Here is a 27627-nt window from a genome sequence, read left to right as displayed (position 1 = left end):
TTTTAAGTGCATCGTCATGGAGAGGCCAAAACCATTCAAATCTTTGCTGAGCCCTCAAGGACAATCCAGAGATCTGATCCAACTCATCCAAACCCACTCATCAGAGTGTGGGACTGCAGGAAGCAAAGAAGATTGACCGGGCGACCCGTGCCCTTTGTTGGTGCTGCAGAAAAGGTGCCAAAACCGCAGAGAGAAACAGAAAGTTGTTGAGTCGTGCCCCAGGTCCAGCCTCAAGACTGCTGCTGAAAGACACTGTCCAGTGTCCTGCTTTCAGTCATCAGACCAAGGAATCCAGAGGTCGGGTCCAGAGCAGCAACATCGCTACGCATCCAGCAATAACATTTTCTTCAAACCTAAGAAACGCTGGGGGGAAAAAGGTATTGATTACGTGATTCCCAAAAGTCGCTCCCGAGCATTGGAGTGCACGTAGAGGTGTCCAGGGCAACCCCCTCATACCTCCGACCCAATCCGCTGCTTGTGTCTCTTCGAGTCCTAATTTTGTATTTTTGGACTTAAAAGACTTGCTGTGTAAAAGAAACCCCGTCTAGGACCTTGAACCAGACTAGTGTTACTCTAACCATTTTCCTTCCTTCAAGTGACTTTCTTGCACGTGTTGCAGAATGAACGTCTCACCGTAAATCTGCTAAGAACCACATGTGCGCAAAATTAACGATAATACGATAGCACTGTCTTTTTCCTTTCTAACGTTGCAACGAATTTAACTGTAAACAAACACAAAAGTTAAAGTGTCCTTTGATGTATATTCTAAAGTATTCCAAAGTGTTCTAGTGTAAATATAATAAATATATAATTTTATATAAATTATACATGCAAGTGCTTCTTTGGTGTGCATATATAACTGGGTTCATTGCACTTCCCTACAGCTCACATCTTCCTCTTAAGAGCCCTGACTGCTCTGCCACACTACCAAGGTCCTGAGCAAGTACAGACTGATACTAAGAGTTGGGGATCTACAAACAACTAGGATAGCTTACTAAAGTCTTACTATCAGAAGGACTTTAGGGAAACTCCCCTAACACTATCTCTCATAAATAAGAAGACTTGCCATGCAGTACTGTGCCAGCTTGGTTTACTCTCCTGCCAAGCATATCAATCTTCACTCTTTCTCTCCTTTGCTCTCAGGGTCCCAGATCCTCTTATCCTCTGGCTCTTATATGGGTGCAGGTACCAGACTCGCAGTTCTGAATCATGATCGCTTGGTTCACTGTCCTTCCAGACGTAGGATTCTACCTCCCTCGTGCTTGTGGTCCCACTAACTTATTCTATTGCTTTCATATGGGTGCGGGTCCCAGACTCTTAGTTCTGAATTGTGACTGCTTTGTTTACTCTCTTGCAAAGTGTAGGATTCCGTCTTTTACTCTTGGGGCCCCAGACCTCCTTATTCTGCTGATCCCATCATACGGGTGCGAGTCCCAGATGACTGTTATTCAAGGCAGGAAACCACCATTGGTAAGCTTTATACTCATTCAGTTAAGCAATGAGGTTAATTTTAATGTTAAAGATATTTATATAGCGCACCGTCACCAACGAAGTTGGTCTCCAGGCACTCGGGCGGATCTGTAAACAAAGAGGTGGGGGGTGGGTTAGTGGCCGAAGAGGGCGTAGGAAAGTGAGAAGGTGGTGTCATGTTGGCAGCTTCAGTTCGGTTTTCACTGTGCGCTAAGCTTGGGTGTGAATATAGGATAGAAGCGAGTCCTTGTGTGCTTTTGTTGCAATCTATGTGTCGATTGCATGTTGTTGCGGTGAAGTCTGTGCGGTTTGCTGTGAGAGAAGTGGTTGTGTGCGTTTGTGTGAATTAAGAATGCAGAAATTTGAGGTTTTGTTTCGTGGGTTATAGGTCTCTTAATCTTTGTAGCTTTGTTTTATGTATCAGGTTGTCATACTCGGTAGGTATATTCTTCTCTTTATTTACCGACTTTCTAGTTTCTAGGGTGTTGGTGGGACTGGTTCCTAGCAAGGTTTTGGGCTCATTTCCCCGATTAGGCGAGCATCATCCTTTAGTTCGATAGTGGTGTTATATTATCATTCACCTGCTCCTTTCTATCCATTTATTGTCGGTGGTCCATTGGGTAGGTATATTCTTTCTCTTCCCTTTCCTGACTGTCTAGTTTCAGGGGCAGTGCTGAGGCTGGTCCCCAGCAAAGTTATTGAGCTTAGTACACCCAGGAGGGCGAGCATTATCCCTGCTTAAGTAGTGGTGTTATATTATCAATACCACTCCTTCCCATCCATTTACTGTCGGTAGACCATTGCTGCCTGTGTTTACGAGGAAGGCCAGGTGTTGTTGCTAGGTCATACCTTGCCTTGCCTTCCTTCCCGATTGATCTGTGGATGTTCTTTGGTATGATTCGGTGTGGTTTATCTTTAATAAGTGGATATGTTGTAGATCTGTGTATCCTTACTTCTTTTAAGGGTTGACGGCTTAGGGAAGCGGGAAAGGTTCCTCTCAGCCTAGTTCCACTGTATAGGTCCTAATGGGCAGTCTTTCTGATTATGGGCTGAACAGCCATAATTTGAGGAGTTTCATGAATTGTAGGTGATCTCTTGTGTTCCATAGTGTTTTTTGGTAGTTCGTTCCAGGTTTTTGGGGCGAGGTGGGAGAAAGAGGATCCTCCGAGTTTTCTCTTGTAGGATTTGGGTTCCAGACGGATGTCGCTACAGGATCTGAGTGGCCTTGTAGTGTGGTGTATGTTTAGTTTTCTTCTAAGGAATTCTGCACTGGGTCGTGGATTGCTCTGCGCGTTATGCACATGGATTTGAACTTGATCCCTTGTTTGATGGGTAGCAGGTGTAGCGTTTTCAGCGCTGGTATGATGTGTTCTCTTCGAGGTAGTTTAAGGAGCAGTCTGGCTGCTGCATTTTGTATGCGTTGGAGTTTATTTAGGAGTTGTTCAGGCATACCTAGATATAAGCTGTTGGCGTAATCTAATCTGGACATGACGAGAGCGATGATGGTGGTTTTGTTGGTGAATGAGAGGAATGGTAGGATCCTTTAAGCTGCTTGCAGGAGAAAGAAGCATTTCTTGGTTAGGGCGTTTACTTCTGGCTCTAGAGTGAGTTCATTGTCCATCATGCCTCCCAGGTTATTATTATTTTTGTTTTTTTTAAACAATCGATGATGGGGCTGGGGTTTCACCTAGTTCTGTTGGCCATGGGATGTAGAGGTTTTCTTCTCAGTTTTTTGTGATGATCATCATTTCTGTTTTGCCTGGGTTGAGTTTGGGGTAATTTAAGTTCATCCTGTTGTATATTTCACAAAGGCAGTTCTCTAGTCTTAAGTTGTCTTCTTGTGAGTCTTGTATTTCACAGATTATTTGTGCGTCGTCAGCATAGTTTTAACATGTGAGGCCATGACTTTCGATTATTTTAATTGGCTGTGACAGGTAGATGTTGAATAGTATTGGCGAGAAGGATGATCCTTGTGGGATTCCGCATGACGATTCTCGTGGGCTTGATTTGTAAGGTTTCATCCATATTGTTTCAATTGCAGAGGAGCACCCTTAGAAGGTTCTGTATAGTGGGAGAGAGGCCCAAGCCTCACAATGCAGTTTGGTACAGGGGGACACACCAAGACCCGAGACCCCCGCACAGAGGGCCAACCTTCCAATGCAGTTTCCAATGCAGTTCAAATGCAAATACAGGGAGGCACACCTAGGAGGGTCCTGTACAGTGGGAGAGAGGCCTAAGTTTCAAAATGCCATTTCAATTTAATGTCAGATGCAGTTTCAATACAGTGGAGTATAATTAAAGGGTCCTGTACAGTGGGAGAGAGGCTTAAGTTTCAAATGCACACCTAGAAGGGTCCTGTATAGTGGGAGAGGCCTAAGCTTCAAAATGCCATTTCAATTTAATGTCAGATGCAGTTTCAATACAGTGGAGTATAATTAAAGGCTCCTGTATAGTGGGAGAGAGGCCCAAGTTTCAAAAGTAGTATCAAATACAGGGGAGCACACCTAGAAGGTTCTGTACAGAGGGAGAGAGGCGCAAGCTCCACAATGCAGATTGGTACAGGAGGAAAACACCAAGACCAGAGATCCCTGTACAGTGGGAGAGAGGCCCAAGCTTCTAATGCAGTTTCAAAGTAATTTCAAAAGCAGTTTCAAGTTACAGGTGGCACACTTAGAGGGGTTGTGTATAGTGGGAGAGTGCAAGCTTCACAATGCAGTAAGGTACAAGACGTTTTGTATGATGGTGTCAGTATATGTTGTAGATGGAATAGACTGTTCCTACCTTATCCGTTGATGCTGGTTGATGGCTGCCTATCTGTCGTGAGTTGTGTCAGGGTGCTCTGGCCGGTTGCACTGCTGGTATGGTGGATGACTTTGCAGCCACTGCTAGTTGTCTGTAGTTATGGGGTCTGCGGGTTAGTATTGCACTTCTGGTGCAGAGCTAGCTAGACGGAAGGGCACCCTTATTACGTGGAAGGGCCACAGAAAGGCAGGCCCCTGGACTCCCCTGCTGACACCTGCAGACACCAACTGGCGAAGCTACTTCAGGAGCCATCCTTTGCCGTGGGCCCTTCGCTACCAGGCATAGGGCTGCCCTGGGAGGAAGTGTTAAAAGGAGAGCAAGGACCAAACAGGGGAGGGGGCCGGAGGAAGAGGAGGAGGGACCAGTGGGCTTGTCGGTTTAGTACAACGGGGAAGCAAGAAATCACACGTGCGTAGGACCGCTATTTAGGTCAAATTAATTAAATACAAATGCCAATTATGAGTTAGGGGCCAAATGTGCTGCCTCTTACCTCCACCAGTCAACTCACACTGTACCTACATAGTACCTACACTTATTACTTTTAAGAAGGGGGAACACCATCCAAAGTCAGTTATACAGTTTTTAGGGGGCAGAATGCAAGTGAAAACGTACGCATAAACGTAATTACACTTTCACAGAGATCGTTACTACACTAACTTCTTTAGCACGCAAGTACTTTTACACTTTTTATACTTTCACGGCAGAAGCCTTTTCTTATCCAGTCCTTCCTTAGTCTATTGCATAACTCCTCTCAGAGGCAGAAGAGGAACCCTAGTGGTCTAGGTGCCAGCTGTAGGCAGATTGAGATAGGGTTCAGTTGCAAGAAAGTTAAAGTTCCATAGGAGATCTTCTTAAACTGTTAAGTGTTCACTTTCAGAGTTAAAGTGTTCAGGGACTTCATAGAAGGCTCCCAATGTGTGTTCCAGCATTAGTCCTGGCCAAATGGTTTGGACAAACTCCCAACCACACGAATCACCCACTCAACCCCACAGGATGCACACAAGATTTAATGCAAGTATTACAGAAGCCCACAAAGTACCTTAGGACAAAAGAAGAAAAGAAAAGCTTCAGAGTGGATGCCTTCCGAATGCAGCAGCATATGGCCCGGTACCTGGTTTCTTGGTCTGGAGACGAAGAACTGAACAATGGATGGGAACTTTCAGCAGCAGTCAGAGGAGACTCTTCCCGCTTTCTCGCGGCTCTGTGGATTTTGCACCTTTTAAAGCAGCCATATGAAGAACGAATATCGCTGCTCAGATTATCTTCACTCTCAGTCCTGCTCTATGGTGAGGGGCATCAGGGATTCTAATCATGTCTCTGGAGGTCCAGCAGGAGTCCAACAAAGGTTCAGCTGGATTCAGACTTCAGAAGACCATGCACTACACTCATGCTCAAGGTCCCAGGGTATTGGTGGTTTGCAGCCCACCAAGGTCGCTGCACCTCGTGGGATGGCTCAAAATGCAGGCCTTCTTTAGACTAGTGGATCTCATCAGCCTCTGGGTATGAGGCGTCACAATCGGGTCCCTCGGGTCGATTGAAAGGAAGGGTTGCATCAGGCTCTTGTTACACAGCAGGCTCTCTGGTCCCTGGAAATTGCGACCGATTTCTTCATCTTCCTCAAAAGTTTCAGATCCAGTGGTCAACCTTTCAGTAGCTTCCAGGTTCGGAGTATTTATCAGGAACTACAGCACTTCTGAAATCTCTCCCTACAGTTCATAGAAAGGGGGTGGTCAGGCTGTCCAATCAAGACAGCCAGCCCCCCCCCCATTAGGACCTAGTTCTTTTCAGGCAGGGTGAAAGACAAAGTGCAAAAGCTTTGGACTCCTCCTTTGCTTCCTGCCTACTCAAACACTCTGGAGTTTAGGTGTGGAATACAAAGGATTCCTGCATAAGATTAAACTTCCACTGAGGTTGTACCTGCCTAGAATGGTAGGGAAAGACCTCAGAAATAACAAGCACATGATAAATGGCTAAAAAAGAAACCCACCATTCCAGTAGAATGGTGGCCCTTCTGTGCATTACTAAGGCTGATTTAACAGCCTGCGAGTAATAAGACTAAAAAGTTAACCCGAGACATAAGAGAATTAAAAGAAAGCCACTACTTTTAAAATGCAGTGTGCTGCCATAGTACACTGCAGTCAGTCCAAGGGTTATAGAAAAATATAACTGCAACCATATACCATGGAGAGACATTAAACAAAGGCACCCATAAAAAGAGTAAAAGACTAGGTGAGAGGGGGTGGGGGGAGATTCCCACTCACCTAGGGACAAGGTAAAATAATTACCACGTCCAAGCAAAACATTGTGGGGATGACAGGACAGGAAGATTTATCATGAAGATGAAAATCTTAACCAACAGTGGTACAGCCTTCTACTAAGAGTGGAATTGTTGCATTGTCTCAGATATGGTTTTATAAAGCTCTTAGTTGGACTTTAGAAAAACTGTCCTAACACTCACTACTCAACTGCAGGTCAAAAGGCGATCTTTGTAACACCACATGTTATGCTTCTGATCAGCAACTCTCATACATTCTGATAGTTTGTGGCAAACAACCACATGGATTGTAACCCAGCAGTGCTTTCCAAGCTATTTTTTTTATATTAGTGTTGAAAGCCCCCACACTTTTGGACCCCCCCCCCCCCTCTGCAGATAGATGCCCTATTCCTGCTGTGCTGCATTCTTACCAGAGGAGTTATGTTCTTGTTTTCCTTTCTTCTCAAGGCATCAAAGTGCGAACCAGCAGACAGCAGAGAAGTGAGAGAGGAGTAAAGTACCTCATACTTCACTGTTCTTGAGAAGAGGACCTCGCAGACCTGCAATGAGTGAAAGAGCAAAGAATTTAAACATAATCAATACTGCATTTAACGTTAATTTATGTTACACCAAATCCACTTGTTATATTATGCTTTTCTACTGTGCTAAATCACCACTGTAGCAGTTTAAGAGTGCCTAGGATTGTCCATAGAGTAAAGAAAAATGACTTACCGGTAATTTTCTTTCTATGGATTCTCCTTACAGATTACTCATCTGGATGGATATTTCCCCTAAAACAGCTGCTCTCAGAAAATATAGCCAGTGGGCATAGTGCAACTCGATGTCTCTCTTCTCACATATCACAGCATATATAACACTGCACCACCTTACCTCGGGGCCTTTCTCCCCCAACCCCAGTACTCAGGCATCAAAGAGAACATTTAAAGCAGTACGACTACAAAAATACCAACCAGAAGATTTCAGACATTGTTTACATTTCTTTTTTGCTTTTGTTTAAATTTAAGAACAAGGATAGTTTCCCCCCTCCTTTACTCCATCCTCACATACAAACCTATCCATTCTATTTCCATAGGAAAATATCCCACCCGCTTTATCAAAATGTTTTCCTGGCTCTCAGAAGAGGGACAGGATGGGAGGGCGATTATGAATTTATGAGAGGATAATCCATCAAAAAAACATTACTGATAAGTCATTTTTTCCTTCAATGGATTGCATCCTCCCACAGATTCCTCATCTGGATACACTTCCAAAGAAGTATAAACAGTTGGTGGAGGGTTGAAAGCACATTATACAAAAAGAGTATGCAAAACTGCCTATTAGGAAAGATTCTCGTTTAACTGCTTTCCCTCCATAGACATCTATGGAACCCCCAGACTTTTTGCTGTTTTGAACCAGTCGTGACTTTTGGAGGCAAGGGAAGCCTTTTTTACTTCACTTGCCTTGCGCTAAACTCCTCTGTTTTGGGGCACTGATCAGCACCTATGACTATCAGTGTATGAAACCTTTGTTCTTCATTGTTGGGTAGATTTGTAAAGTATATGCCAAATCTTCTCCACCTGTGAGAGCCCAGAACACTTTTTGCTGGACTCCAGGATTTTTTTGTCTGTTCTCCTAAGTGAACAGTTCCCACTCGCACATTCTCTTGCTCAGACTATGGGAACCATTATTCATTCTTTTTACACTTTATTTTATGGAGTCATGCTTTCCTCCATCTTTTCTAAGGCATTATTTTGCATTTTTATTTGCATTTTGCATCTATCTATAATTTACTTTTGCATCGCAGAGCACCTTTTGTGCAGTGCTGCTCGGAGTCCTTCATTTTATTTTGCTTGAGAGAACAAATGTTACAAAGGGTAGTGGAATACCTTTTATCCTTTCTGAATTGTATATTGTGAGATCAGCACAAAGCTCCTTATGCGAGTGCTGAGGGGTCACACTGTATCCCCTTCTCACTGCTCCTGTACATTTTTGGTTACAGTGACAAGCTCATCTGAATGACTGGTGGGAGTGGATATACCGACTTGTGTATTTTTCCTACACTGGCTGTGTTCACAGCCGCAATAACGCACATAAGGGTCACCATTGACCCAAAATAGCGGTGGTGGTCTTTCTTAGCCAATTCATGACGGCTTGTCCTTTCTTGGTCCTTTGTCTGCCCTGCAGGGTGGAGGAATCCTTTGTGAAGCCCACCAAGGCTCCAGCGTGTCTGTGGCTATGAAACAGGGGAGGATCCCGAAACTCTGCTGGTCTTTGTCTTATAGCATGTCTGCCTGGAGCCATTTTCAACTGGGAGGCTGGGTGTCCTGCATGGACAGCCACCCCCCAAAGGTTGAAGATTGCATGATTCTTAATTGGCTGGGTTCCTGGGTAAAAGGCTAGGATCATGAGGCTGATTCAGAGTCGACCACTGGAACTAAAGTTGAAGAGAAGACATCTGCAGCTACTTTCTGCAACCAGAGAAGCCTGCTAAGTGACCGCTGCTGTGCTGACCCTTTCTTCCATGTGACTGAGCAGCTCCGAAGAGGACTCCTTCCCATGGGTTGGTGAGAACAGTCAGCCTTGAGACGACCTGCATTTTAAGACATCCATGATGACCTGAAACATTCCTGGGCTGTAAACTGCCAATACCCTGGGACCGGCGACCATCGTGCAGTGCATCATGTTCTAAAGATCAGATCCTCCAGAAACTTAGGTGGACTAATACTAGCTCTCCAGAGGCAAGATTCCACTCCGTGAAGTCCCCTCTCTAGAGTGCTGGACTGAGAGAGGCCAATCAACCGGGCAGTAACCGTTCTTAATCTTGCAAATGGCACCAAAACCAGAGCCACAAGAAGACATGAAGAATCCTTTGCTGGGAGCCTTCTCACTAGACTGCTGAAGCGAAACACATTCCAGTGTCCCTTCTTTCATCAGAAGACAAATAATTCGGTGACCGGTTCCTGAAGCTGCTGCAAAGCAAGGACGTCCGCCTGCATCATCGTCTTCACTGCTGAGGTACTGTGAGACTCAAGGCAATTCTGTCGCTCCTGTGTTGTTGGAGTGCCGATTGTTGTGCCTGGGCGTTAAACCATACACATTCGCCCAGGCCTAACGCCTGTGAGCATTCAGGGAGCCTTCTATGAAGTCCCTAAACCTTTTTACCCAAAACAATGGTTTATTACTTGCTACAGAAAAATTCCATAGGAACTCTTGACTTTTTACAGCTCGAGTCTGCCTTTTTGACCTCCAATCTGCATCTGAAAGACATTCAGAACAAGATAGGGAAGGACCCCTAAAGCCTAGGCTCTGACAATATTGCAACAATAACTTAATGTGTGGGTGTTGTTTCTTTCATACTGATCCGAAACAAAGTATTCCATAGTTATTACAAAAGTAGCTTTTACTTACCTATGAACTGCATACTGCTCTTCTGAAAAGGTTTTCTACAAAAAGTAATAACTTACTGCATTATCCATTGGTTTTTGCCAACAAAATCCTTGCAAGTCCTAAAAAGTGCTTAACTGCTATTGTTGGTGCTGTACATTCAGTTGTATTTCTTAAACAGAATATTCTAAAAAGTTTACTACAAAGTGGTTTTTACTTACCTTGAATTGCATACTGCCATTCAATTAGTCTTTTGAACTGTGGTTTACTCACCTGCATTATTGAATTGGTTTTCTATTGCGTTGACTGTTTATGAATAGTACTTACCTATCTGAAGATTTATCTTTGCCTTGTTTATATATAAAATAAATAAATATTTTGATATAAGTGTTTCTTTGGACCTATGTATATTCTACGTTTTCTCTACTTTACTAAAGCTCACATCTCCCTCTCAAGATAAGCCTGGCTGCTCTGCCACACTACCAAAACCTTGAGTGGTACAGGCCTAACCTAGAAGTTGGAGCTCTGTATACCAAGGGGACAGTTTTATGAAGTCCTACTACAGGTGGACTTAAGAAAAACTCCCTAGCATTCATTGTAGAATTCGATGTTTTATTTTTTACACTGCACTCTTCACCTCAGGGATAATGTGTGTCCATTTTACTTAGTTTTTTTGTAACTTTGTAGATACTTGTATGATGTGTCCGTTGGATACTTTTCTAACGTGATTCTTTGAAATCTCTAATGCACTTTTGCATTTTCCAGCTTCTTACTTTTAAGAGTACCTTTTACTGTAAAGCGGCCATGCCTTGAGATTTACGCCTGTCCTTTGGCCATCTTGAATTGTGAACAACTTCTTGGCTTCTCAAGACTGTATTTTCCATGTAGGGTAAGCCTTTTTCCAGAGGAAGCACCAGAGTTCTCAGGCAAAGCGGTGGTGCGGGTTTGTGGCCAGATGTGAGGGCTGGAGTGTCTGGTCCCAGTCCGCCATATTATGGGCTAACAAGCTTTCTCATGTTCTACCTCGTTGCACTGGTCTCCGTCCGGAGTTTAAACGCGGGACTCCACAGAGCCTCGACTAACGAAGCAAGAAGCCTGTCCCTGCAGTTGCAGCTCTCTAGCATGAACAGGGGCTTGCAGGACCAGCTTATCTGATTGCACCACAAAGGTAGACTTCCTTCCATTTCTTCAAACTGGCCACTGATTATCGATGCCTTCATCATGTAGTGAGGTTCCCTTAAAGTAGTCGTCAACATTGTGGTCCTTTCTTCATCATGCCAGGGTCATTCAGCAGTCCAGTAACAGGAACTGTCTCACCAGAGCAAGGAACCACGGTCTAGTCGTACCTAAATCACAACGCCAAAAGTTAACCCTGGACCTTCCTTCACCGGAACCAACAAAAAGAGGGCAGGGCTGTTAGGAAAGATGTCCCTTTACTGCACCTTTCCTTCCATTTCTATGGACCCCAAACCTTCTTGCGTTTATTTTTGCACCTGATCTGCTCTTTTTGCAGTGCAGTGAAGCCATAAGCTTCACTACACTGGATTTTACTCATTTGTCATGGGGACACTGTTAGGGAGAATGATCAATTCTGTGTTAATTCCCTTCTACCTTAGAGACCCCCCCAGCTCTTTTGCTGGACTTTAGGACTTTTAATTTTTATCCTGCAGAGTGCGAGACCTTTTTCCCTCATGTATTTTTATTTGATTGGAACAATGTCTTTCTTTTGGTTTTGGAGTCTGACAAACTCCATAGGCATCATCTTTTTGTATTGTAACCCACAGCACCTTCAGTGCAGTGTTAGAGACATACCTTGGGTTTCTGCCAAGGTTTAAATACCTTCTCCTGGATAAACTACTGTTTCCAAGAGTAGTAAAGTAAAATTGACTTTACTTACGGTTGTATAGTGGCTGGCTGTTTATGCTGTAAGCTGGTAATTCCTTGTGATGTGCCTGCGTGTTTATATTGCGCATTAGTAGGGGGAGGAGATGTGTTGTATAATGCCTGTCTGTGTATGTTGTAAGCAGGTGATGTCATGTGGAGTGGTGTGATGTGAATGTAAGAATGTTCAGTTGAAGGTTGCACACTCAGGCAGTTAGAGCTCCCCTGCCTGGGTGATGGGTGCCAGTGTGTCTATGTCCTTTTAACTTAAAGTAACTAACTTAAGAAGTTAAAATTAAAGCTAAGGTAACCCACAAAGAAGCCTAGAAGTAGCTTTATTACATTGGCAACGAGTTGGTCCAGTGAAAAAGAACCTGTGTGCGAGAAATAAAAGAAAAGCTGAAGAAGCCTGCTGCGGGGCGGGAGGGGGTGGGGGGTGCCGGATGGAGGACAACACTGCCCCCAAATCAAGTAAGACCCATCACCCTGGGCGACAAGGGGGAGGATGAGAGCTCCATAAGAGGAGGGAGAAGCTAGCCATAAGCAGTAGGGAGATTTCTGCCCCAGGAGCTAGAGGGAGAAGCTGTGCCCATAAGAAGGGAGACAGGGCAGAAGAAAAAGGAGTTTTTATATGTATTTTGAAGGAACACAGCGTTACAGCGACGTTGTTGGTGAGCATATGCCAATTACTGTCAACAGGACAAAGGAGACGTTTAGCCCCATAAGCAGGAGGGAAGTAGCGCCCCAGAGTATGTAATGCATGTGGTTGAGTGAATCACACGGTCTGGGAGGTAGTGTCTCCAGCTCCAATTGTTAGCAAAGTGTATGTTAGGGATCTGTGTGTGGTTGTGTGTACCACGAGGTTTCTGGCGGTAGCACTCCCAATGTTAGCACTAAATGTGCTAGAGTTGTGAGTATGGTTGAGTGTGCCACAAAGTCAGGGAGGTAGCACCTCCAGTGTTAGTATGGGTGTGGTTTAATGTACCACAAGGTGTCTGGGTGGTAGCGCCCCAGTGCAAGTATTGATTATGGTAGTGTGGTTGAGGTGGTTGTGTGAGCCACAAAGTTTCTGGATGGTAGCGCCCCCAGTGTTGGCATTGAGGATGCTAGAAATATTTGATGCGAGTTGCATCTCTCCATAAAAAGATGCACCATTTGTTCCACCGTGTTTCCTGTGTGATCGCTTGTGTGTAGGATGGGAGATGTGTTGTGTCCAGTGATATGTGTGTGTGTACGTTGTGTATTAGTAAGGGAAGGAAATGTGTGAATTTGAAACTTTTATAATGCGCACACAACAAACTTAAATCGAGTCCTGGCGCAGGTGATCGCATGTAGTGAAAAGGTGAACATCAGCCTAGAAAAAACAGATGCCACAGAAATTAAACAAGAGCCGCATCACCAGGTTTACTTAAATAGGTAGGTCTTTAAACCCACTCTCAAGCTCAGAGAATTTGCCTGTCTTAGGCTCAATGGAAGACTATTCCATAGTCTGGGTCTGACAACTGAAAAGCAGCAATCTCCTCTCAAACTACAATTCGTCCTAGGGATAACGAGAAGAAGCTGGTCGTCAGACTTAAGGGCCCGAGTAAGTCGATATTGCTTCAGTTTATTTATCAGGTAGACTGGTGCCAGCCCAATCAAACATTTGTAGACCAAACATCCAATTTTTAATTTAATCCAGTCTTCCACCGCTAGCCAATGTAGCGATCGACGGAGACCAGAAATATGGGTGTTCTTAGCTACATTGAAGACCAATGTTACAGCTGCATTTTGCGCTTTTTTCAGGCGATGAATCCGTTTGCTCGGTTCACCACCCAAAAGTCCATTGCAATCATCTAAATTGGAGTTGACTAGAGCCCCAACCACCACAGCATGATCAGTGGTAGGAACGTAAGGTAATGCTTGACGCAGAAGGCGGATGTTAATAAGAAAACGATTGGACTTTGGCTGAGACATGGGCATTACATCCCAGGTCACTCTGCCAAAAAATGCAGCCAAGATTCTTTACTTTAGTGGAATACTTAAGGCTGGCTCCCAAAAACTGAGGTGGAGGGGGGCATCTATTTCCTTCAAGGAGATGCTTCAGACCAAACAAAATCACCTCAGTTTTTTTGGGGGTAAGTTGTAGCCATTTTTTTTCCATCCAGGTTCCCATTTCTTCTAAACGCCTGCTAACCAAGGCAATAGCTTCCTCCACATCATCGAGCCTAATGAATAGTTGGGTGTCGTCAGCATATGAATGAAATCTGAGATGATATTTCTCTAAGATATTCATATGGGCACGAAGATAAATATTGAAAAGTGCGGAGAGTGCCAATCACTGCGGCACACCACAGCACTGGAGGAGGATTTCTGAAAGAAAGCCTCCAACCTGGACACGTCGATGACCAGTGAGGAATGATGTGAACCACTGTAGTGCAGAGGGGTCCGCATTTACAAGATTTTTCATACAGTCCAACAAAATGCTGTGGTCTTCCGTATCAAACGCGGTGGATGGTTGAATATCACAAGCAGGGAGAGTTTATTTACATCCTCAGCATGTAGCATCGCGTCCCAAACCGCCATCAGTGCCGTCTTTGTCCCATATAGGGGACGAGAGCCAGATTGCAGGGGATGGAGAAGACAATGGTCCTCAACATAGTCTTGCAGTTGTTTGGTGAACACCTTTTCCAGGATTTTACCCAGCCAAGGAAGACCAGCAATTGGGCGATAGTTACTAGATAGTCAACAGTGGGGTGCACTAGTGGGGGCCCAACGCCATGGTCAGTTCAATCCTGTTTGGACGTTGAAGCGCCTTGGGGACCCTGGCGACGATGATGTCCTCCTCCGAAGGCCTAGGATCAGCCCCTGTTGGTTTCCAGCGTCGAAGAGCGGGAGGGCTGGCGGTAGGGAGTAGAGCCCCAGCCGAAGCCCTTTGAGGAAACTTGGGACTTGTTGTCTGAGGGCCAAAAGGACGGCGTCCGTTGTTGAAGAGTGCCCAAAGCCTGCGCCGTCTCAGTGTCCGTCTTTATGGCTTGCAGAGACCCATCCACAGCCTTCCCGAACAAATTGTCCCCGTCGAAGGGCATGTCCAACACCTTCGACTGAACGTCCTGACGAAAGTTAGTGGCCTTGACCCAGCCACGACAACGAAGGCAAACACTGTTGCCCATCTGGCAGAACCCTGCGTCTGCGAGGTCTGTGGCCACCGTGATGGCGTGATCCGAAGCCTCTTTGCCTTCCTGCAAAATTTCCAGCGCTTCCCACCTTGTCGTCGGGGAGGAAGTCCAGGATGGGAGTGATCTTGAACCACAGCTCCTGCTGGTAGCATGCCATGACGGCGAGGGGGTTGGCAGCCTTGATGGTAGTCGCTGCAGAAGAGATGACCCGTCGTCCCATGCCTTCTAACTTCTTGCCCTTGCAGTCTGGAGGGGTGGATGCTGCCAAAGAAGCGCCCAAAGATGGCTTCTTGGCCGCCGCTGACACCACAGAGTCCTGAGACCGTTGGGCCTGCAAGCACTTTGGCGCAGAGTCCAGTATCTTGTACTTTTTCTCAAGGCGATCCCTCTTCGCCGGGGCCGTAGAAGGGTTCTTCATGAGAGACAAATCTTCGTCCCAAATATCATCCAGGAGTGGGACCGAGAGGATGGTCTCTCTCTTCGCCTCGCTGATATAAGAAGGCCTCCTCCTCCTCTGGGGCGAGCTGAAAAGTTGCGAAGCTCTGGAGATAGAGTGGAACAAGCCTATCCCTTCCGGCAGGGAAGATCTGGGAGGCGGAGACCAAAGGTCCCCTATCCCGCCATCGTCATCCGAGCCAGTCGTCGCCGCAGGATCAATCTCATCCTTTGGGGGGGGGGGGGGGTTGGAGGGGGGGTGGCCAGGAGGTGGAGGGTGTGCCCACCTCTTTTACCGGAGTCTCCTGCGTTGCCAGGGGGGGGGAGGGGGAGGCGGCCTACGTTTTCCTCCTCCTGGATGGTTTGCAGGCAGTTCAGCTCCTCTTCAGAGGAGATCTCCATACCCTGGAGGGCCACCGCACGTCCACCTTCTTTGCTTCCAGAGGGGGAAGGTCTCAGGGAGATGACGGGCATCTTATTCTCCGGGGTCTTCTCTATGAGCCGGAAAGCAGCCTCCAATCTGGGAGGAAGGGATACCTTCGCCTTCGGGGTTGCGCCCTGCGCAGCCGCCTCAACTGCCTTCGGCAGGGAAGTCACTACCCCCTCGATGGAAGGCTGGGCCTTCGCTAGGTGTACCTGGGCCTTCACGGTTAGGGCCGGAGCCTTGTCCTGCTTGGTCTTCTCCTTAGGGGGAGGGTCTGTTTCCCGATCCCCCTTGGTCTTCTCCGGTAGGACGGACTTGGGCTTCTCCTTGAGTTTGCCCAGAGGATCAGACTTCCTTTTTGCCGAAGATCCTGAGCGTTAACTGGTGACGGAGGCTGGAGATGTCGATGGCGCCCTGACCGCTGAGGAGCCCGTCGCAACGGCACTCCTGGTGGCAGTGGACTCATGGTGCTTAGCCTTCTGTTGGACCCCCGCAGGAGGGGAACCCTCAAAAGGTCTTAGAAGTCCGCTCAGCCTTCTTGGAGCTGGGAGAAGCATGCTGTTGGGACCCACCCAGAGCAGGGGCTTTGGCCTGTAGCCACTCGTTCAGCCGCCTGTGCTGATCCTCCAGAGTGCGAGGAACCATCACCTGACAAAAGGCACGATCTTCGTCCTTGTGCATAGAGTACAGGCAGTAAAGATACTCTGAATGCTTGTCGTTCGAAAAGACATTCCGCGAGCCGCAGCTGGAGCAAATCTTGAACAGGGGAGTTGAATCCTCCTCTGACATGGTCCACGAAGAAACTTGATGAAATTCGCCCTTGAGGGGTGCTGAAGAAAACCGAAAAATGTGTCCCCGTTATTCAGAAGGTTGATCGATGGAGCACAAGGCCAATTGACCAAAAAATAGAATAATACTCTTCCAAAAAGCAAACTCAGTAAAAGCTCGAGAGCTAAACACGAGGACTCCCACACTTGAACGTGCGCTAAAAATCTGAAGATGGCTGCCAGAGGAGGGTCTTAGGTAGAGGGAAGTCATTGGCTGGGGGCAGTACGACCCAGAGCTCAGTGATTGGTTGTTAGGAGAAAGACAGTTCAGAAATGAAACTGATTTTTTCTTTACCGAGGATTCCCAGCCTGACTGTTAGGCAGAAACCTGTGCAGTTCCCTCTGGGACCACTGCAAAAGATTTAGGACTACAGGTGTTTGGCAGTAAACCCACTTGGTAGCAGTCTGTACCACACAGATTCACTTGGTAGCTGTGGCTGAGCAGTCAGACTTCCCTCAAGAAGAGTTAGGCAATATACAGAGTATTCACAATAGGTCAAGAGCACACAATGGAACAAGTAAACACTGACCAGGGCTTGGTGTAAAAGAGATATAATTATTTATTTAAAAACCACATCTAGAAAAACACACAGGCACTAATAGTAAGCAATTCAAAAACATGGTCACTAAAAGATATACACTCCCTTAAAAGAATATTAGACAAGTCTTAAGTAAAGCCCCATTTATTTTCAGACAGCGGTGAGCGCTTAACGTAGATGGCACTCTAATAGTTCGTTTTTAAAAGGGAGAGAAAAACAGAGAACAAGTTGAAACAGATCCCAACACTTTTACAAGAACATAACAAGAGAGGAAGGCAATGTAAAACCGTGAAGTTAGAGTTCAAGAGGCCGGATCCACTTTCAGAGAAATGTGTCCAAGGTCACACGGTTGCAGTGCACAAAAGTCTTGTAAAGGTTCAAAAAGGAGTTGGACCAAAGAAAGGGACCAGTTAGAGGGTCAAGGCAGCCAGCCCAGTCCAGAAGGTTAAGGAGTTATTACCTTGTAGCAATCTTTAGAAAGGGAGGCCTGGCGGACACGGTACCGTAAAGTGGTGAGAAGACTCCAGCGGGTGCAGTGGTTCCTGGCAGCGGATGCAAGTCAGTGCTTTGTCCGGGGGAAGAGAGGATCTCGTCGTGGAGGAAGACAGGAGTCTGTTGCACTGCCAGGGAAGAAACCAGCCGCAGAGTTTCTCAGGTACAAGGAGCGGTCCGTTGATTCGCGGTTCAGTCGTGAGTGGCTATCCGGCTGCCGGGGTGCTTGGCACGGGCAGTTCGACCACAAACCGGTCTGGGGTGCGAAGAAGGAAGGTAAAAACTGGTTGTGCCCACCAGTCAGGGGAAGAAGCCTCTCCAGCCGGGAGATCTTCTGTCGTCGGGAAGTGGTGAGTCGGTTCCACAGGGCTCCACTGGTGGTGTCGTCATGGTAGGTCGGCTCAGCTTCTCCCTCGTCGGATTCTCAGGTCCTGTGGCGACTTCTGAAGTTCCAGTCCCAAAAGCCCTGCTTTTATGCAGCATACCCCCATTCACTCAGCCTAGCTGTCAATCAAACATGCTAAGTGGTGGGCCAATCACACAAGAGTGCGACTTGAGTTAACAAGGTAACTCCGTCCAGGGTGCCTAAACCCCCTCCAACACCCCCTGTGGTACCCAGACAGAGTGGCACCACTTTGGGAGGCTTCTGTGGAGAAGCCTGCCAAAAAGTGGACCAAAGGGCTCGACTTGGGTTGCAGTCACAGAAGAGAACACAAACGCCATTTTAGAATCGAGTCCTGGCAAAAAATACCAACCGGCGAATTAATATTAAATAAATAAACCGGCGGTATGTTCAAGGCTATGAGAATTAAATAATTAAAGTTGGTAGCCTCGAACAATGGGAAAATCCCATAGGAAAATATTCGCGGTTGAATATAAAAAGTAGTTTCCACTGCCACCAGCCAAAACTCGATCAGGGGGGACGGAGACATGCCCCCTCGACTAACAGACCCCGGGGCAATCGAATTGCCCCGACCAGTACGTCCACAATATGATGGTTTGTACTGGTTTCAGTTAATAATTTGGGACTAGTAAAGCCAATGGTGACTTTACATGCCCTGGGAGACAGTAGCGGTGGGCTGTCACTGTGACACCCCTGTGTTACTGCACGGAGGGTGCTGTGTAACACACATAGTAAAAACACATGAGACCCTATGGAGTAAAGGACCCCATAGCCCATAAAACACATTAACATTCAAAGGAACACCATAAATCATGTCCACGAGTGGGAGAAAAAGACTCTCACTCTTGGCAGGAGGAAAAAGCAAACTCCAGAAATCCAGCAAAGCTGCTGGAGGACTCACTAGGTTAGGAAATTCAGCCTAAAGAGAGAATTCTCCCTAACGCTGACGACAAGGGATATTCATGAGCATGTGAATCCATGCCCGACCCCATGCTGGAGAAATTGGATTGTGTGATAGTATTACCGGTTAGTAGTAATTTTTCATTGTGTTATATGGCCATAAAGTAATGTAGTATTTTTATACCCATTTGTCCAAGTGTGTTCCTTGACTGTTTCACTGTTTGTACTCATTGGGGACCCCTTACAAGCTCACCACCTCTTGAGACTTAGCCTAGACCACTTGCCTTGCTACCTTGAACTGGTATGGCTATAGCTCCCAGAGTTGTTCCCGTCACTATACTAGGTTGACCTTCTATACATCTGCTCACCAGGACATAGTATAGAGAATCAGTTCTAATAGGGACCAAGTGATTTCAGGAGCTAACAAAGCAGTCCCTGTGTTAATTGTGTACATGGTAGTGATTAAACATACCTGTCCCTACCCCTACCACCCCTGCTCCCACTGCCATAAGTTTTAACAAAAGTTAAGTCCTTACCCTACTGCTCCCTTACCAGACACTGATCAGTGGAGTTATGATCAAGGATCCCCCTGGGCTTCCCCGAAGGTTGTTTATTTGGGAGGGTCTCCCAAAAACTTTAGTTTCATTGTTCAACTTTGAGACACTTGCAACTGCATGTTGGCTTTGCCAACACTTGATCAGAGACCTTTAAAGACTCAGCCTTTTGGAAAGAACTGAACTGGGACCGGTGACTAAGATCAATAGACCCCTCCCTCTACTTTTTTTTGCTAGGAAAGGACTTTAAGGTGTATTGACTTATTAGGCCTTTAAAATACGCATTAAGCAAATAAAAACCTATAGTCCAATATTGTGACAGCAACACCGTGAAACAGATCTATACAGTCACCCTTAAAGGCATGGTCTAGTAAAATTTTTTATTGTCCCTACGGATCGGCCATGTTTTTTTAAGCCTAAGTGGCTCGATTTTAGAAAACTTTCCTATGGACCTTACCCGAGTTTTCGTCCTTTGAACGCAAGCGCCATTTTCTGATAATCCTATCTTTTCCCCGATCGCCCTGGCTGACCTGCTTTTGCGGCACTAAATCAATTCCCCCGCCCCTGAGACTGTCATCGGCAGACTCGTACCGCCCATTTCCCAACACCAAAGCGCGTCTCGTGTCAATATTTGCTGCGCTTCAGCTAATGACGTGTCGCCATGGAAATGGCAGGACGCCTCTCCTCAATAAGTATAAACAGACCGTTTCACAACACACAGCAGCCGATTTTCGATTCCATTCCTCTCTCTGTGTTACTTTGAGTATTCTGTGACTCGTTTCAGTGCTCTGGTCAGCTACCTTTGCCGCTTGTAGCCCGTGTGAACAGATACCAGTACCACTGCTATAAATTATTTTAGTTTGTTTAACACACAATGGCTACAATAATGCCCTACATGTACGAGCCCGAGTATACCGAGGAGGTACTACTGGAAAGGGAAGCACGCGAAAACGATGGGGATTTGGACGGCAGTTGGCAGGACGAAACAGATGAAGTGCCTGGGCCTAGTCGAATGGACGGCGTCTCCACCTGGTGCACATGCAATCGGTGCGAGCTAATGCCAACCGAGGATGAGAACTGCTGCTGCCGAGAAAACTCGGGATGCCTGGCCTACATTTCGGAAGTCGAGCCACGACCGCAATGCATCACCGAGCTGCCAGACTTCAGGGCAGCCTGCCTCACACGGGCCGTGTTGAGAATAATGATGGTGCTTATGCACAAACTTCGAGCAACTGTTCGTCCTCGTAATCCGAGTAACGAGTAAGTATACTCTGCTTGTCATGCCACTCCTATTTCATGGTCTTCAACTATATCCAAAATTACATCTACATATCATTTTAACGCATGTAAGTCGTTGAATAGTGTGCATTGTCTAAATAGCATTTGTCCGTGTAAAATGCCATTAGTTACAAGAATTGTCATTGACTCAAACGTTTATTAAACTTATCTTGGTAATTTAAAAACAGTTTGTTTCATTCCTTTTCACAGGTGGTACAGGCTGGTGGCCTATCGTTCCTTTACATGGTGGCTTCACGGGAGGCTTGGACACCGCGTTCGAAGAGTGATACCCGCCTGTGCCGTTCGTGCCATTAGAGAAACGTTCCCGAGGGACAGCGGTCAGTACAGGGGATTTTCTCTCACTGTGCTGCAACCTGACCTGTATAATCTTTTAAGTCTTGTATTTTTGTGTCATGAAAATAAGATACAAAATAAAACACCACATATATTTTAACAACGGTTGTCTCGATTTTTTAAATGAATCAAGTGTGTCTCCATTCAAGGATGGACTTCAGACATCTGTGCTACGAATGGGTGAAGGTCTGGTTGCTGTGAAGCAGGGTGGTCACTATCTATCTAAGCTAACATAACATATTCTCGATAATGCATGCACAAAAACACACTTGTTCAAAGTCTTTCAGTAGGTTATGTCTCTATAAAAGTCACACATATCTATACTAACATTTACCATTGGATTATACAGTCTTGACCACTATAATACACCGGTTGAAGTGTGGGTCTGTGCTCACAAGAATCTCCGGTATGTGGCATTTGTTAATGATAAGCAACGATATACTGATGCGCGCTGGCATGGGGGGCTGTGACGGGCACGAACGGCCAAGGTGCCAAACTGCATGTACACTTCAAAAGGTGTCCCACGCCAAGGGGCCATCGGTCACATGGCCTCCTCAGACCCCGTGTCTCCAGGCAGGCCTCCCCTGAGGCAGGCCGCCCTCCTGCAATCCACATAAGTGTGTCTCCATTCAGCAGTCTTCCTGTGCCTTATCTGCACGCCCCAGGCCCATCCATCCCACCCCCATGTATCAAAGGTGGTTCGCGCTGGCATGGGGGGCTGTCAGGTGCGCGAAAGGCCAAAGTGCCAAACTGCATGTACACTTCAAAAGGTGTCCCACGCCAAGGGGCCATCGGTACATGGCCTCCTCAGACCCCGTGTCTCCAGGCAGGCCTCCCCTGAGGCAGGCCGCCCCCCTAATACCACGACATACAAACGCCATTCATTCACAAACACACCCCAGTTTCTAATACTTTAAAAACCACTCGATATGTCTCATGAGAACATCTTTGTGCTTTGCAAGTCAACTCTTGAACGTGCTACCTGGGAACCACTGAGATCTATGCTAATCTGCTCGTCGTCATGCTATCCGTGAACTTCTGTGACCGCTTCGAGCATACCCATCAGTGCGCTACCTGTGGCCATCCACCTATTCTCCCGCAACATACTGCTCTGCTTGCTGAATCCAACTGTTTGTTGGTCAAGGTAAGGCCATGTATCCTGGTCATATTTCGCAGATTTTTAAATTTCTATCTATTTTCGAGTAGAGTACACAATAGTGCTATGTTCATTGGTCTCATTGGTATTGACTTGAGTTTACATTGCTATGCTATCAATAGATCTATTTATTTTCATCTGTGACTATTGTGATTGAATTGCATCTTTCGGGGGTCCAGTCAATAATTTTAGCATGTTTCCTTCTCGTGCAAGACAGAACATCCAAGGGACGAGTCACATGTTCAGATTTCAGTCACATCAATTATACATTTCTGCAACTTATGCAATTACTAAGCAGCTCATAATGAACTGGTATAGTTCCTGCGACCAAAACAAACCTTGCATTGATCATTGTATGATTCATTTACTTTTGTATCAAACCTTTACTCTTGAAGATTGTATAATAATGTCGATATTTACTTTTCAGATTTATAAACACTGCCTGCCTGTTCGATTAGCGGTTGCCCTTCGAAGACCCATGCGAAATCTGAAGGAACTACAATGCATGTATTTCCGAAAACTGTTGATCGAATAAGAGAATGGGTCAGACATTGCGGATATCCACTGGATGAGCTGGAAAGTAGAGTCCAACAAGTCTTACAGGACAAGAGGGGTGATCGATACCGCATCTGCAGCCGGCACTTTTCCTTGGACATGTACACAACTTCTTGGGTAACAAAGAAGAATAAACGGCGAACGACAAGGAAATTGCGCGAAAACGCTATTCCCACTCTATTCGTCCACATTCCGCCACCGGTGAGTCAAGTGTCCGGATTTAGCTTTCGGCCTTGCTGTAGTGTGTAGCCGAATGGATTAATAGATATTGTAGGTGTTCTATCCCTTGTAATAATTTCGATATTGATATGAGTGTATAGCTTTTTGAATAATGACATTTATCAATATATTCTTTTTCGATTTCATAACCCACAAACGCAATGTATACATATATGGGGACAGGGAACTGTGCTGTATTGAGCATTTTTCAAGCATTCTGTCGGCTTACATGGCTATTTTTAATATTGGCATTTCATTATCAATCATTAATTGACCTTTACAACTTCTTAACTATCCCTTGAATCTGAAGCAAGAACATTCTACATCCTTGACGTGGTCGCAGTTATCAACCACTTCTAGCGCGTATCAGGTAATTTTACTAGGCTAATCCGCTACATACTTGTTTTATGCATGTCAAGTAATAGTTTTATTCTATCGTGTAATTATTTTACCAAATGTTTGGTTACTGCTTTCCAATTGATATACACCTTAGTTATCCACTGGTGTTTTTTTTCAGTTAGAATTAGTGTTATCCATACTAATGCAAGTACTGTCTTTCAGGGAGATGCTGAAGCGTCCGCCACATCTACAACATTTCTAGATGTTTTTCAACATCAGGAGGTATGGATACTGACAGCTCCATCGAGCGTCATCATCAGAGCTGGAATTCTTGTCGTTTGATTGTTCTACACGATGTTTCATTCGTGGTTAGCCGTTGATATGTACCTGTGCTGTCGACCCCAGGTGTGTGTTATGTTTTCACTATTGTAATCCTCACTAATGCAAGTACTATGTTTCAGGCAGTTGATGGAGCAGCCTGACATTCAAGTAATTCCAGGGGAAGTGGAAGCGGGACCATGCATATACGAATCGGCGCAACAGCTTTCGGAAGAGCGCACTACATTTGCAACATCCATAGATATTCTTCAGCAGCACGAGGTATGGATAATGACAGCTCCATCATGCGTGATCATATAACGCAATTCCATTTGCTATACTTTCTTCCCTATTAACGCAAGTGCTGTGTTTCAGGGAGACGACGAAGCTTCCACCACAATCACAACATCTCATTTAGATGATGCAGATGTAAAGGAATCGTTGAAATAAGTCGATGAAATGTGATCATATTTGGATTTTCCTTGATTCTTTTGGACAATGCATCATTTGCGATTATCTCTTTATATGTACCTGTGCGTTCGACCACAAGTGTGTGTTATGTTTCCAATATTGAAAACCATACTAATCCAAGTGCTGTGTTTCAGGGAGACGACGGAGCTTCCACCACAATCACAACATCTCATTTAGATGATGCAGATGTAAAGGAATCGTTGAAATAAGTCGATGAAATGTGATCATATTTGGATTTTCCTTGATTCTTTTGGACAATGCATCATTTGCGGTTATCTCTTTATATGTACCTGTGCCGTCGACCCCAAGTGTGTGTTGTGTTTCCAATATTGAAAAGCATACTAATGCAAGTACTGTGTTTCAGGGAGATGCGGATGCCTCCTCTCCAATACAACCATTCATGGCAGTCCATGCAGAGCCAGAGGTATGGATACTGACAGTTCCATCGAAATAGATCATCACTGGTCGAATACTTGTCGTTTGATTGTTGCACACAATGTTTAAATCGTATTTGGCTATTGAGATGTACCTGTGTGTTCGTCCTCACGTGTGTTTTATGCTAACAATATTTTGATACATAGTAATGAAAGTACTATGTTTCAGGGAGACAATGGAGCCTCATTCCGTGCTGTCTATGCGGATACAGAAAATATAGTTGTTGCAGCGCAAGAGGAAGGGAGGACATGCGGAAACGAATCGGAGCTACAGCGTGCAGATGTTGAAGGTCCAGTCAAAAAGTTGCAAAGAAAAAAAAACAAAAAAAGGTTACAAACAGGTCATAACTTTAAAAAAATGTTTGTGCTGGGGACTATTTTATGTTTTTTTCCAGTCAATTCTACTACACTCCATCTTGTGTTTAAACTGAACATCCCTTTTCCAATCTTTCCTCCAGTTACCCGTGGGTGTCAGAACTATACACACACAGACAGTGAAGCGAATGAGAGATGTGGCTTGCCAGACCGTGTACACTGTGGAGGAACTATTAATTGAGGCGAGGCGTGTTCAGGCTCGAGATGCTCATGTGCAATGGCCAGAACATGAATTAATTGTGTTTGGAGACTACAGCAAAGTTGCATTGGACCATAGCTACAGTGCGACCGCACCACCACAAGAAGATGTTATTGAATGTATTGAAGATAGCTCTGTCGACATTGTTGTGTTCTCCCATCAATGTCGAAGTAATAGATGTTGAAATGACAGAGAATGAACCAGGCGCAGCATCCATAGACGCGTCAGAACTTGATATCAGCGATATTACTTACCAATGTGTTGAAATCTCCACAACGTCAAAGGCCGAAACAACGTTGACGCAGGATGACAGTCTAATGAAAGAGAGCAAATGCATTGTATTCGACAGTTGTTTGATGGAAATTATAAGTATGCTAAAATGTGTGCATTCCATTAGAGGGAAAGTATGTGGGAAGCCATTGATTAATGTGACTCGTCAAATAAAAGGCAGTAACGTCAAAATAAATGCCGCCTGTAGATTAAATCATAGGTTCTCATGGTCTGCACAACCGATGCTGGGGAAACTGCCAACAGGCAATCTACTGTGTGCAGCTGCATCACTTTTTAGTGGCTCCAGTTTTAGAAAGTTAGAGGCTTTCTTTCAGTTTGTGGGACTCCATTTCATTTCTAAAGCACTGTACTACACATACCAACGTGATTATCTGTTTCCGGCCATTAGTGATGCTTGGAAAATTGAACAATTGTCTCTAGCAAGTACATTCGAAGGCAAACGATTCAGGCTAGCCGGCGATGGACAGTGCGACAGCCCTGGATTTTCTGCCAAGTACTGCACCTACCACTTTCAGGACATGGATAGTAAGAAAATTGTGAGTTTGGTGGTCGTGCAGGTAACACAATGTACATCCTCAGTGGCCATGGAGAAACTAGGTTTTATAAAATCAGTGGAATATCTACAATCGAGGGGAATGCACATCGACCTCATAGCCACGGATAGACACGTTTCAATTGCCAAGACAATGAGAGAGCAGTTCCCACATATTAAACATCAATTTGACGTATGGCATCTTGCTAAATCAATCATTAAGAAAATCTCGGCTGCAGGTAAAAAAAAAAGGTTTTGAAAGTATTTTGCAGTGGTCACATTCTATCACCAACCATCTTTGGTGGAGCTCAAAAACTTGTGAGGGGTCAGTGGAAATACTACTTGAAAAATGGCGGTCACTGATGCACCACTGTACCAACGTTCACCGCTGGACAGCAAATGAACATTTCCACCAATGTGAACATGGCCCTTTGTCCCCAGAGTAGGCACGGAAGAAGAAGTGGTTGATTCCACCTTCACCGACACACAAAGCCATTGAGAAGATTGTTTTCGACAAAACTCTATCAAGAGATTTGAGAGGACTGACAGAATTCTGTCACACAGGAGATTTGAAGGTGTTCCACAATATATGCCTAAAGTACAGGCCAAAGCGATTGCATTTTAGCTTTCGGGGCATGAAACATCGCACTCTACTAGCGGTCTTGGCCCATAACAGCAATGTCGGACGTGAACAATCTGGGACTAGGGGTAAAGTAAGGATGCCTTGCTACACTAAGGTGTTTTCAAAACGAAGTAAGCAATGGGTGATCAAACCAGTCTATGATGAAATGCAGTTCGACTTTGTGAAAGGCCTTATTGTTGCTGTGTTAGAGAAGCACAGATATGGAATTTTGGACCTTTCTGTGCAGAGCAGTGATCCATTGCCACCGAACATTGCGACTGTGCCATGCCGACCCGAAGCACAGCTGATTGTGAAGTACAAATCCCGGTTTAAATAATTGCAATACGATTGTCTTTTTGTAAATAAATGTTATTGTACAGTGTACCTGTAACCCTAACCCCTACCTTCACCATCATGGGTGGCGAACAAGCTGGGTGTCATCTTTGAATTCTCTCTATTCACCTCATATATGTGTATGTATATATTTTTCTCATGTCTCATCTCATGTTAATGTAAATGCTGTGCACTGTTAACGGAGTGGAGGCTTGCGTATTGCAAATAATAAAACAAACAATAAATCTCACTTTTAACTCAACTCCTGTGGTACTTTATACTTTCCCTGACCTTCCGCCAAAAATTAAATGTCTCGATTTGGGCTGCAAAGCTCGCAGACAACAGGGACAAAATTGGGGCACTTAGAACGCGCCAGCCAAGCGGCCCGTGGCATTTGGGAGAGAAGCCAGTTCGCATTTGCACATTGAGGCACACTACATAGACGGATTCTAAACTTCAAGTTCTCACAGATGCCTATACTACGTGATGTTGCAAATAAAGAATGCGAAGGACAGCGCCCAGATGAGGCCCACAAGTCGCACTGGAAGTATAAGGGTCTATTGTTTTTTGACCTTGAGACAGGGACCATGCCGAAAGAACTACATTTGAAGGGAGTGCGCAATAACGC

At 45.4% G+C, this 27627-nt stretch overlaps 1 protein-coding gene across 6 annotated transcripts in view; it reads right to left on the bottom strand.

Moving 5' to 3' along the window:
• The window catches only part of UBR4 (ubiquitin protein ligase E3 component n-recognin 4), a 2945062-nt gene that overhangs the window by 2225907 nt on the left and 691528 nt on the right, over positions 1-27627 (bottom strand). For all 6 annotated transcript variants that reach the window (XM_069611069.1, XM_069611071.1, XM_069611072.1 and 3 more), the window contains exon 22: positions 6958-7086. In XM_069611069.1, the coding sequence (XP_069467170.1) occupies positions 6958-7086 (129 nt within the window). The remainder of the gene's footprint in view (positions 1-6957; positions 7087-27627) is intronic.

This window comes from Ambystoma mexicanum, chromosome 8 (assembly GCF_040938575.1).
Source record: "Ambystoma mexicanum isolate Mex_15411 chromosome 8, UKY_AmexF1_1, whole genome shotgun sequence".
NCBI lineage: Eukaryota > Metazoa > Chordata > Amphibia > Caudata > Ambystomatidae > Ambystoma > Ambystoma mexicanum.
Note: the sequence above shows the minus strand (reverse complement) of the source record. Positions and strands in the feature narration are given on the sequence as shown.